This window comes from Gambusia affinis, linkage group LG13 (genome assembly GCF_019740435.1).
Source record: "Gambusia affinis linkage group LG13, SWU_Gaff_1.0, whole genome shotgun sequence".
NCBI classification, from domain to species: domain Eukaryota; kingdom Metazoa; phylum Chordata; class Actinopteri; order Cyprinodontiformes; family Poeciliidae; genus Gambusia; species Gambusia affinis.
In genome coordinates this window covers 8,771,011-8,783,527 of record NC_057880.1, presented here as the reverse complement: position 1 = coordinate 8,783,527, position 12,517 = coordinate 8,771,011, and the positions used below count along the sequence as shown (strand labels likewise).

The 12,517-nt window shown below is 45.2% G+C and overlaps 1 protein-coding gene across 3 annotated transcripts in view; it reads right to left on the bottom strand.

Annotated features, from left to right (window-relative positions):
• Positions 1-12,517, bottom strand: part of pcnx2 (pecanex 2) — a 34,857-nt gene that overhangs the window by 7,184 nt on the left and 15,156 nt on the right. For all 3 annotated transcript variants that reach the window (XM_044135639.1, XM_044135638.1, XM_044135641.1), the window contains exons 20-39: positions 12,272-12,380; positions 11,797-11,889; positions 11,539-11,689; positions 10,824-10,965; positions 10,566-10,743; positions 9,944-10,052; positions 8,732-8,861; positions 7,952-8,010; positions 7,650-7,865; positions 6,811-7,064; positions 6,490-6,723; positions 6,288-6,391; positions 5,245-5,389; positions 4,926-5,156; positions 4,530-4,687; positions 3,706-3,822; positions 1,776-1,954; positions 1,004-1,170; positions 847-921; positions 566-742 (exon numbers count right to left, since the gene is read on the bottom strand). In XM_044135639.1, coding sequence (XP_043991574.1) covers positions 566-742; positions 847-921; positions 1,004-1,170; positions 1,776-1,954; positions 3,706-3,822; positions 4,530-4,687; positions 4,926-5,156; positions 5,245-5,389; positions 6,288-6,391; positions 6,490-6,723; positions 6,811-7,064; positions 7,650-7,865; positions 7,952-8,010; positions 8,732-8,861; positions 9,944-10,052; positions 10,566-10,743; positions 10,824-10,965; positions 11,539-11,689; positions 11,797-11,889; positions 12,272-12,380 — 3,028 coding nt within the window. The remainder of the gene's footprint in view (positions 1-565; positions 743-846; positions 922-1,003; positions 1,171-1,775; positions 1,955-3,705; positions 3,823-4,529; positions 4,688-4,925; positions 5,157-5,244; positions 5,390-6,287; positions 6,392-6,489; positions 6,724-6,810; positions 7,065-7,649; positions 7,866-7,951; positions 8,011-8,731; positions 8,862-9,943; positions 10,053-10,565; positions 10,744-10,823; positions 10,966-11,538; positions 11,690-11,796; positions 11,890-12,271; positions 12,381-12,517) is intronic.

The following is a 12,517-nucleotide window of genomic DNA, read 5'->3' as shown; positions in this document are numbered from 1 at the left end:
CAGACGCTGCGCCAATCCGCCTGTCGATCTCCCGCTCCCTTCTTCCCCCATTCATGAACAAGATCCCGAGATACTTGAACTCCTCCACTTGGGGCAGGACACCCCCCCTGACCCGGAGAAGACACTCTACCCTTTTCCGGCTCAAGACCATGGCCTCGGATTTGGAGGCACTGATCGCCATTCCAGCCGCTTCACACTCGGCTGCGAACCGCTCCAGCAAGCGGTTTGCGGTTATTTCTTTCCAAATGATAAAAAAAAAAAAAAAACTTCTGGCAAAAAATGACTTGGGTCATTATTTTAGGATATTGACAGAATCACTGACTTTTAAAAAATGTGGTTTTTAGTCAAATTACTAAGAAACCGTCGTGGAACATCCAAAGTGCCACGTGCAGCTCCGGAGCTGCAGTTTGCACACCCCTGATTTAGGGGTGTCAGCGTAAAAGAGGGCAGAAACAGCACGCAACAATTTTCAGATTTATGTAGGTCTGGGAGATAAATTCCCAATAAAACGCATTCACGTTTGCAGTCAAACGTTTGCGACAAGCTTCCGTGTTGTCGTCCTAACCTGCGTGGCTCTGCTGCTGGACCTGTGCGAAGGCCCGGCGGCGATGTTGACGCTGGACGAGGACTGCGTGTCGGTGGTGTTGCCGCCTTCGGCAGCGGACAGGCCGGAGATGACCAGGCCGCTGGAGAAGCTGCGTTTCCCAAACAGAAGGCTGAGTGTGGACGAAGATGAAGAGACCTGGGGCGAGACGGGGGGGGAAAAAAATAACAATTATAAAAAAACTGTGACATGGTGGGTTTTTTATGTAGAGAGTGTGAATGAGGGGTAGATGAAGGTGGCACCTGACTGGAGCGCTGCTGATGCTGCGCTGCCTGAAGCTGAGAGCTGATCCCTCCTGCTCCGGACAGACGAGGGACCTGAAGAAAACAAACACCCGGTTACTCCTCTAGAGAGACTTCACCGAAGCATCTGCTGGTCGCTAGGAACAAATGTGTTTACCTGAGAGAAAATGGAGGCGATAGAAGTGTTAAAGGACAGCTGACTGTTGGACAGACGCTGGACCAGCCCGTGGGCGGAGCCAGAGTCCAGGATGGGACCTGATTGGCTGGTTACGGGAGGGCGTTGACTCTGAGGTTGCACAGACCGACTGCGGTATTCTCTCCTTCCTGAGGGAACAGAGACATAAATCAAGTCTTTAAAGGACGCAGAGACGTGTCCACACATGTGGAGCATTTTTTTTTTTATCCCTTAGACAATTTCTGTTCATGAAAATTTTTTCTTTTTACAAAATGAAAATTTGTACAAATTAAACCCAACCCCAATCACTCTCAGAGAACAAATTCATACCAGGACACCAGCTGTTATTTTTACTAAGTTAGTTAAATTTAGTACATGTTTCATAATTTTACATGTAATGTTTTGGGTTTTTTTAAAGCCGTTTTTAAAGATTTTAAATCTTAATAAAGAAATGGGCCTGGTTGTTTTAAGTCGCTGTTGACTTTTAACAAAGGAAAGCATCATTTGGAAAGAGCTTTATGGTGTTTACTCAACTAATCTTAGTCTGATATTAAAAATGTGTTTAATATGAAACATCTAACCAGAGGAAATCAATCAGGGACGGATACGTTTTGTCACATTTCTGTAAAACCAAAAGCACAAATGAAGTCTTTCTTCAAAGGCAACACAGAAACATTCTGTGGCTTGTGGTGCAGTGAGAGGTGTGTGTGTGTGTGTGTGCGTGGGTGGGCGTGTGTGTGTGTTGGTCACGCACCGGTGTTGTGATGCCTGTGGCTGTGCGTCGTCCGCGCTCTGTGCTGGTAGAGGCTCAGGCTGTTGGACGTGACAGAGGACGGCCGGTTGTGGCTCAGCGAGGACGAACCGCCGGCGCCGCAGTCCACATCCTCCATGTTCATGCCGCTGTTGCAGCTGGTCAGGTTGTCCTTACGCACTCTGCAGGACAAACAGACACAGACCTCCTATTTATTTATTTATGTCAGTGCTGCAGAAGCAAGATGGCGACGCGCCGTCAAAAAATCTGTAAGCTTCGACAATCCCAGGTAGCTGAATGTTACGTAACTGTGCAAACGTGTGTGAAAATACATTCTGAATGATGAGACAAAAATCTCTTTTAATGCTCGATGAAAATAAAGCAACACCTTCGAATGAAAACGTGATCTCAGAGACACTTTGGTTCTGTCTGGAAAGACATTTAGGTCCCGAGAAAACCCAAAAGAGAACGGTGCAGCTGCAAAGACAGATATCGCACAGCGATCAGCAGCAAAACAGAGACTATGTGATCTATTGAAGCAAAAAAGAGAGAAAAATAAAAAGCAACGCAGCTGCAAGAGCAGAAAGTCCATTTGCCTCTCCATCTTCTCTGTAATCTCCGTTTCCCAGACGCACACCCTCAGTGTCCCTGCATGTGTATTTAAAACTACATTAACTTGGCAGAGTCCCTCTCCGGCACTGGGAGTCAATATCTGTAAATCCTCAGTGAAGCACTCAGTCAGCCTGCAGGGAGCCAGAGCACAACAATTACAGCGCAGTCCTTTCCAGAGAAATTCATCCTACAACACAACCAGCTGAACGAGCGCTTTATGAGGTTAGCATAATGCGCGTCATGGCTCGCCTCCAGTTCTGAAAGAGCCAAGCCTTTGGAAATGGCTCAAGCGACTTTTGAAGATTTCCAGAGAACTTCTATAAATGATGGGTTTGACAAATGTGGTACTCAGAAACTAGATTTTCTTTTTTCCACCGCTGCTTCCCCAGCTCTCCTATCACAATAATACTATCCTGTCATGAATGAATATAAAATTTTTGTTACAAATAATTGGAGCAATCAGCCAAAATTTCAATAAATATAGACCGTTTCTGCTCCTCCCCCATCAGTTTTTGCTCCTCCACCATCGGTTTCTGCTCCTCCACCATCGGTTTCTGCTCCTCCACCATCAGTTTTTGCTCCTCCACCATCGGTTTCTGCTCCTCCACCATCAGTTTTTGCTCCTCCACCATCGGTTTCTGCTCCTCCCCCATCGGTTTCTGCTCCTCCACCATCAGTTTTTGCTCCTCCACCATCAGTTTTTGCTCCTCCACCATCGGTTTCTGCTCCTCCACCATCAGTTTTTGCTCCTCCACCATCGGTTTTTGCTCCTCCCCCATCGGTTTCTGCTCCTCCACCATCAGTTTTTGATCCTCCACCATCGGTTTCTGCAGTAGCTCCAACATTTCTCAGGTATTTAGAAAACTGTTTTTGGCATCCACCAAAAAATTGAAACATCAACAGCTGCTGGGCTTAGAGACTACAACACTTACAACAAGAAACCTAAGAACTAATCGTTACTACAACAGAATTAAATGAATGCATTGCATTATCTCAAACGGTTTGTTTCAGTTTTACGAAGCGCTCGCAAAACTGGAGCTGTGTCCCTGAAGTGATCATCTAGCTGAGTTCAAGTCCACATGAAAGTCATGTGGTCTCTGGAAGGACCTTGAACATCTTCATGCACACGGGCCAAAATAAATTGAAGCGAGCCTTTTATATGCAGGGTCTCACTTGGGGAACCTCAGGAAATGAACTCGTGACCAAACTAAATAAAGTCTGATCTCTGTTTACACTAAGGATGCTAAACTGAGGACAGAAAATGAGTGAATTTGACCGAGGAGGTTTTAGCCGGCTGGTGGAGTGAGGAATGGAAACTGACCGCAACCATTTAGAGCAGAGCCAGGAACGAATGGCGTCCAAGCTGAGAGCCCCTCCGCCAATGCTGCGGAGTGTGTGGTGTGTTCCTGCAAACGATGTTGTCAGCGGTGACACGTACCTGAAAGAAATGAAGAAAAGTGTCTTTCTCGATGGGACAAAATCTGAATTTAACAAAGAGCCAGCTTTCGTACTTGGTAGCACACAATCTTACCAAGTATATTTAAAATATTTCCGCTGCAAATGTTTTAGTACACATGAAATAAGACCAAACTGGCATACAAGAAACTTTTTAACAGGAGACAGGAGCTTAATTCCTTAATATTAATAAAAAAGTATGAGTTCCACTGGCAGATTATTTTACTTTTAACACACAAAAAATTTAACACTTTATTTGAAGGCCTGTTCATAAGACTGATTGTATAACATGAAGGAGTCTTCATGAATGTTTGCCATCATGAAGTGTCATTTGGTAAATAATGACACTTTTAATGCAAAGCTGATATTTTTGTGGACTTTTAATGCAGGTTTTACTTGATGTGTCATTATTCACCAAATAATGCAACGTTGACAATTTTAATGGACTTTCAGTGCAACTTTGCACTAAAAGTGTCATTATCTACTTACAAATGGCTTGTAATAAGTGAAAGTGTCTGCCATTCTTATTGATATTAAAGCAATTATTCATTTAAAACAAGCTCCTACATGTTGCTGAAAAGTTACTTTTAAATCAGTTTTGTCTTATTTCAAAGTGATAAGAATTTGCACCAGAAACTAGACTAAAAATACTTGGCACTATTTCTTTGCGTGTAGGTGGATCACGCCTACATGGGGTATCCCAGCGGCTGGTCGCAGGACGAGTTGACCATGTTCCTCAGCGCTTGTTTTGAGTTCTGGATGCTGCCGCGCTCCGGGTTGCGGTTCCGCAGAAACACCAGCTCCTGCTGCTGGCCCGCCCATAAACCGCGCACACACTCCTTATTGATCTGCAGGAAGAGATCCGATGGATGTTTCACGTCTTGTTCGTTACGACAAGGTTAGCCAAAATGTGACGCTGGCCTGACAGTCAAGCAGAATTTCTATTATTAAGTCATTTTGTTGAATTATTACATTAAACTAACAGAAGTAATAGAGTTTAAAAAAATCTTTCATTTTGGTCAAGTTTGTAAATATAGTATGCTGCTATCATTTTTCACTTTTTTGTTTTGCGCTCGTCTCTGCTACCTTGATGACCTTGAAGCTGAGGTGGCGCTTGTACAGCATGATGATCTTGTACTCGTCGGTGCCGTCGTCGATCATGTGCCTCAGGGTGAGCAGCGTGTCGCGGCTGGACAGCACCGCTTTACGCCAGGCGGGGTCGCTCTCGTGGCAGATCACCAGGCCGCTGCGGTAGTTCGTGATGGCTTCGTACAGGATGGACGCCTCCTCCGTCTCCTCCAGGCACGTGAAGTGGTCCTGCAGGACAGTCACAGTGAACGGTGACCCACTCGTGGGAAATCGCCCACTGAATCCCAATAAATTCTCCTGCTGAAGTCGGCTTTACCTGATGCAGCTTGAGGCTCATTCTGACGGCAGGTGCCACCACCTTCTGCAGCAGGTCCAGGTCGGTGAAAACCCACTCGTCTTTGGTGGCAATGCGGAAGTCGCCTTTAAACAGGGTGTTAAAACCGTACAGAAAGGACTCCAGGCTTTATGGAGGAAGAGAAGAAGAAGAACTTGTTGTTGTTCCCCAACTAATTATAGCACCCACATTAGAGCTTGAAATGAGGCAATAAAATGGGAGGAAACTAGATGAAGACAAAAGCTCCTTGACAACAAAAATCTGATTCAGTTTTTCTAGGATTTAGCTGTTGGTGCCCTCTTCTGGTCTTTCATTGCAGCGGCAGGAAAAAACTCGGTACAAAGGTCCAATTGTTTAAGGTTGAACTAGAGGACTTCATGATAAATCATATGAGGCTCCCTAAACATTTTTCAGACCAGAACTACAAACTTAAATTTCTAAATATTTGCATCAACTTTTAATGAGTCAAAAGAAAATTACCAAATGGGGTTTTGGGTATGTTTTGCGAAAACCACCAAGTTCTTATGAAATACACCCTGGAGACCAGAGTTTTTTGTTTTTTTTTATTTCATCTGGCTATTTTCTGATCCAGATGTCAAAACTGGCTAATCCAACATTTTCTACAACTCTGGACACACTTATTCTGTTTGTTAAAAATTCAAGTTGTGAAAACTCTGTCTGATCAGTTTAGTTTCTATATTTTATTAATTAAAGGTCATTTCTGTCAAATCACTTTTGTTTCAGAGGCTGAGAAATAGTTACTGTGAACACTTTAATGTTTAACTAGAAAACACTAGTGTTCAACTGAGCTCACTGTAAAATGTCTTTTTAAAAGTACTCTTGTTCCAATAGCTTAAATATATGCTTTCTAGTCCATTTGTCTCCGAACAAAGACGTTTTAAGAACGTTTCTGTTGCTCTTTAAAGCTACCTCCTTTTTCCATTTTGCCACACAGAATCCTGCGAATTTTCACCAACACATCTATGGAAAGTAGCAATTTTTCCATACATGTTATCGTCTTTTACCTGTTGGACATGTTGTGCGACGCCGTGCCAAGTGACCTCCTTCCCAGGACGGACAGGGCGTAGCACAGCGTCACCAGAGGGGAGTCTTCGTCGCTGTCCACAGGCTAAAACATCAATTACGAACACAAAGAAAACAACGAATCTTCATGAGAGAGACGTCACGTCACAGCGTGCGCTCCTTGGCCCGTAAGTCGGTCTTTACCGTCTCCATCTTGCCAGCGCAGTGCTGGATCCACTCCAGGTAGACGTTGCAGAAACTGGCGCGCGTCACCCCCTGCAGGCAGTGGACGTAGTCCTCGTCGATCTTCACGCTGAACACCTGCGGGTCCCGCTCGATGTGGTGCCACTTGGTGTAGGACTGCAGCGCCTCCTGGATGCTGGCGTCCTTCAGCCAAGCGCCCAGTTTGGGCGAGTGGACCAGGTAGTAGATGATGCTCTGCGGGTGGAGACGGAGGGAGATGAAGCAGTCGAACCACTGAACGCGGCCCTCGTCCGGGGCTTTCGGGCTGGAGAGCAAACGTACTTTCAGGTAGTAGGTGATGAGCAGCTTTCGGAGGTCGTACACCTGTAGCATGGTGGCGGCGTTGTTCTCGCTGATGCTGTATCCCTCCAGCAGGTACTTGGTGGCCGTCACCTCCCAGGCAAGCCAGCGCAGGTTGAAGGCGGCGTTGCACGACAGCGTGTGAGGCAGGTGGCCCGGCTCGCAGCAGCAGCACCCGTCGTCCTCCTCCACGCCTTCGGTGATGGCCTCCACCTCCCTCTGCTGACAGTAGGTGCCTGAGACGACCACACACACACACACACACACACACACACACACACGGGCAGATTATTAACCCTTTCAAATTCATTGAAGTCCAATTCTCCTAGAAGTTTTCCAACTGGCTGAGTCTTTGCTGCAGAAACATTAAATCTCACTAAGTATCTTTTGTCTAGTTTCTTATGCACAAAACCTTAGTGCACTTAAAAAAAGAAAACTAATTTACAAGCAACTTGTTTTCCGTTATGTGTGACTACAGACAAAGCATTTTTATAGCAAATGGAGGCAACATAGTTACTTTGTTGTGCTGTGATATGGGACAATGTGCCAGGAAAATACGTAAACTCGCCCCTTTAAGAGTATTTTATGTGGAATTTATCTGACAGACCTGCACTAAATAGTGCATGATTGTAAGGTGTAAAAAAAGAAAACGATATCCTGGTGTTTCAAAATACTCTGATATTCTTAAATAAAACAGCACAACTTTGTTTCGCAAAGACAAATGGACTAAATAACAGTCCACTGGTGGAGACGGGCAGCTCCAGCAGATCGTTTGCTAATTTCTGGAGGAGATGAGTGAGGAGCGGACGGTCCAGCTGTACCTCTGAACTCCAGGCCCCTGAGCTGGAAGGTGACGAGGCCGTTGCCGATCTCGATGAGGTGGACGAGGGCGTTGAGGTAGTCAGAGGCCAGGATGAAGCAGTCTCCAGCGCTGTAGTTGCCCCACCGGCCCAGCATGAGGTCCCCGCACAGCGAGTGCTGCAGCGAGCGGGTCAGGTACTCATAAAAAATCGAGTTCAGGTTGTTGTCGTCGCAACCTTACAGGGGCAACGAGAGAAAACGCAACATGTTCTGACAGGATTTAACGGGGGGACAGAGAAGTGAAGAACTACGGCGACCTAACCTGTCTCCTTGTCCACCTGGGACACCAGCCTGCTGTTGGAGTTGTCGATGCGCTTTGTGCTGACAGGGACAAGAAAATGAAACAGGACCGTTAGCCATTTTTGTCACTCGGACCTCGCCACAAAGATATTGTGCAACAAGAACCTGTTCAAGATGGCTCTACAGACTTTTCCAGATTTCTATTTACAAAAACCTCAAAAATCCGTTTCCTTCCCCTTTACAATCATGCAATAATTTCCCGTGAAAACCTAAACGTTTGCTTCGTGACACCATGTGAAAGTCGGATTTTCGAGCGCAGCGAGCTCAACAGTCTTCATCCTTCGCCCCAAAGCCGCGTGTCAGGACTCAAAGTGACGACTTCCTCATCAGACCCCTGCTGAGCCGAGGCTGCCAGCGATTTGCAGCGTCCAGGATTTCATTCTGGCTCTAAACATAGCCTCTGAGAGAGAGCGCACAACAAAGCCGTCAGAGTATTTTTAGATGTCTCTCGTGGAAATGCTCATAAATAAGTGAGAGAAGACAGAGTGGGTGTCGGTGGTTTGCTCAGCTTTAGAAAGAGGCAGAAGGTGTTTTTTGTTTTTGTTTTTCCTATTAGATAAACTAGCTCTGTTCCTGAATGCGTAAACAGTACATGAATACATCAAGAAAGGCGTATCAATAAATAAGCCGACAAGCTGACAAGACAGCTTTATTCTGAAATCTTGAGGCTGTGCCGACAAAACGCCTCTCGCTTGTTTTTTTTTCCGGCTAGGCTGTGCGGCAGGCTGCAAAAAGGCCTCACTTGTAGTTTCGCTCCCAGAACTTGACGGGCCGCGGGTAAGACGTGATGAAGATGGCACTGCCGAGAAAGGGCGCCAGCGGCGTGTAGAAGATGGTGGTGAGCAGAGTCTGCAGCAGCAACATGGCTGAGTCTGGACGGAAGGAAGTGAAGGGAAGTAAAAGGCGGAAGCGACACCAAACACTCAGAGCAACGTGTGGGAACTGTGATGTAAAACAAAAAGAAAAGTATTTGCTTCCTTAAAGACTTGTTTTGTTTTTGTTGCTTTGTCAAATGGAAATGTTTCATATTGGCAAATAAATTTCTATATAAAGCGAAAGCAATCTTCAGATTTCAGACACATGACTAGAGTTAAGGCATGAATTAATTAGCATATTGTAAAATGTGCTTTATAACAGGCAATAAAGCACATTTTTGGTTACAATTTCATAACCCACTCCCAGGCCTGATTGTTCAGTTTTATTTACTGATTCCGAAAAACATTTATGCTTTTATCTGCACATGTCTGTTGTTGGACACTTTTTATTCTCACTCATTGTGACTAGTGTGTATTTGCAATGCTCAAATACACACATTTTGAACGTTTTGTAATTAACCAACTCAGTTCCTTTGGACTGGAGCACGCTGTTTTTATAACTACAGAGTATTTATGGTAACATTTGATTTTCTGCAGGTGTATCTGTCTTTGTGTGAGTGTACTTGCTTTAAGTGCCACTTTGTTGCTGTTGCACTGAAATTTCCCCATCGTGGGATGATGAAGGCTATATCCATTCTGTTTCTTCTATTGTGAAATCAGAAAATCTTTAAATTAAAACCTGTCTGACAACATGAAGTAGGCATGACTGAGCTCAAAAAGCAACAGGACCTAAAGAAACTCAAAACAGATGATTAACCTGGAAAGAGTTTCTGGAGCTTTGAGGCTCCGGTGAACCACAGTGAGAGGCGATATCCACAAAAACAGAAAACAATGGAGAGCTTTTCTAAAAGTGGCAGGTTCACTAAAATACTCCAGGAGTCCACCAGTGACTCTTTCAGGAGGTCACACAAGAATCTAGAGATGGAGAAACGAGAGTGCTCAGAGGTGAAAATCACAGCTTTAACCATCTCAGTTTCTTGTCACAATTTATCTGATGATCTGACTGGAACGTTTAAATGCGACTAAACAAAAGTTAAAAGAAACAGAACTGTAACGGCGCAGTGTTTAGGGAAGGATACGAGGCACGGCGAAAGGCTGAGCGAAGGCATGGAAGGCGCTGCCCCAGGCGATCTGCCAGGGAGCGATATAAACCAGGATGAAGTGGAGCTTTAGCAGCAGCTCACGCATCTGGACAGGGGAAAAAAACAAAACAAAACAGAAACACACAGTCAGTTTGACGTTCAGTAAAATTTCACTCCTTACACAAAACCCAAAATATATCTAAAACCTTTTAAGCTACATAGTAAGTTTCTGCCACCTTTTCTAGCAGGGTTTTCTACTAGCAAGGGATGAAGGCGGGGGGTGATCCTCTGCTGTGATGCTGGATAAGCTTCTCCTGAGCTACAGGGATATCAGCAAACTGGATTTAGAGCGCGATGAGCCGTCTGGCCTCCAGTGTAAACTCACCAGAGACAGAGTTTTTTTAACGATAGACAGTAAATCCTCGTGTCAGGAGGAAAGTTACAGCCCTGAGAAAAACTGGACGGACTTTTTGATGTAGTTTGGAGTCTAGAGAGCCACATAAAAATCTGTTGACGCCTGTTGTTATAAAGGCTTTGCCCAAGCCAAATGTTTCTGTTTGTGAACTTTTTTCAACAAGGTTGGAGGTCGGAGGTCGCCCTTCCAGGCGTGGCCGATTACCTTGTGGAAGACAATCGACATGACGAAGAAGTCCAGCAGGAAACTCTCGGAGGCGTGCGGACAGTCGAAGTGGAAAAAAACGAGCGTGAAGAGAAGCGTGAGGAACTGGAAGCTGGGGTCGCAGAAGGAGGAGCGCAGGAGTTTCAGCCCGGCGACCGTCGTCAGGAGGACGTCGCAGCTGCAAAGGCAGCGACAGACAAGAGAAGTCAGGCAAGCAGAGTGGACGAGGGTCGGGCGAGTTTGTTTTCGTCCGCTCACTGGATTCCCAGCTTCTTGCTGTGGCTGAGGGCGAAGCCGTCGTTGGTGAGGGCGCTCAGCACGATAGCGGGGTAGACCAGGTACTTCTCGAAGCACAGCAGCCCCACGTACAGACGCTCGAACCACATGAGCACGGCGTCCTCTGAAACGGGAGCAGGGAGACAGTTTCACAAGAGTTCAGAGCCTCCAAGGATGAGAAATATTAGCAAAAATATGTAATAACCCGGGACGTCTCGTGTGCTAAATGTTTTGCGGTCATGTTTTTACGGCTCACTTCCAATCAGATGTTTTAAATGCTATTTTTGATTTGAAGTGTCCTTTTTTCCCCACTGTGTAATGATGACACAATAAACAACTTCATCAATTTTTTAAAAATTAAAATTGGGTGAGAATTTTTTAAAGAGCTGGACTTTTGGATTGTTTTTTGTTTTTCATCAGAAAAAGGTCATTCTCCAATTTCCTAAGAGACTTTTAACCAAATAAGGTGAAATTACTGGTTGTAAAAATAAAAAAAAGAAACTTCACCTCTATGAATGATTTTCACCCTGTGTGAACAGAAAATCCACATCGACATCAAAATTGTGCAGAAAAAACACTTTTAAATGATATTTTTATTTTAAATTATAATTTAAAACACCGAAAAGTGAATTATCATTCCACCCTGAAAATTAAAACAGTTCAAGTAAATTAATTCAAAGCCTGAAACGACGCAGACCTCTGGGCTCAAACTGGTAGTACTCTTTGGTCTTTAGAACCGGATGAGAGATCCACAACCAGGGGTGGTGCTTCCGCAGCTGAGGAATCAGGTAGTGGGTCACGAACCCCACCGTCCCCGCCAGAGCGTACAGCACGATGGTCACGAAGGGCTGGAAGTCAGTTGGAGGAGAGGACACCTCGTTAGGAAGGGTAAAAAAACAAAAAAAATATGCAGAATAAAAAAACCACTAAAGCACGAAACAAGTGCGAAGCTGACCTTCAGAGAGAGGAACACAGTGCTCGCCGTAATGGCGAAGGTTAGGATGTAGGCGACGGCGCAAACCACCAAATCCGACAACAGAATCTCCTTCTGCGGATTTAAAAGATAAAAAAAAAGGAGGCTCCAATTATCCATAATCCTCTAGAATATTTCACGCTCACACAGTGGGGTTATTTCTGTCTGCTTGTGATTAGCTTCCCATTTCTCGGCGATCAGACGGAGGAAAGTGAAGCGCTTCCCAATCCCTGCTAACGCTGTAATTGTTGGTAGGAGAGGTTTGTGTCGCAGATTACCCGCTAATCACCTGCGCTAATCAGATACAAACGCTGCTGTACGATCTGGGATTATGTGCACCGGTTGTCTGATTGTAGCTACTGTGAGCCGGTACCGTTGAATTAGTGTGTCAGTGGGTCCAGTGGCCGGGTGATAAACCCAAACACCCAAACCACCGCACATGTCGCTCCGTGGTTACCATGGAGCTCTGCAGCTTCTCGGGCAGCGGGTCTTTGATGTCTGCATCTTCTTCCTCCTCTTCTTCACTCTCCACAAGTGCGGGCATTAATTTGGACTTGATGAGCGATCTAAAAATAAAAACAAGAGCGCTCACTCCCGTACAACTCGATCCCGTTCAGTCACATAACATCCAAAGACTTTGGCGTATTTACAAAGTAGCGCAAAATAGGAAAATAATATTGTATAAATGATATAGGAATAAAAT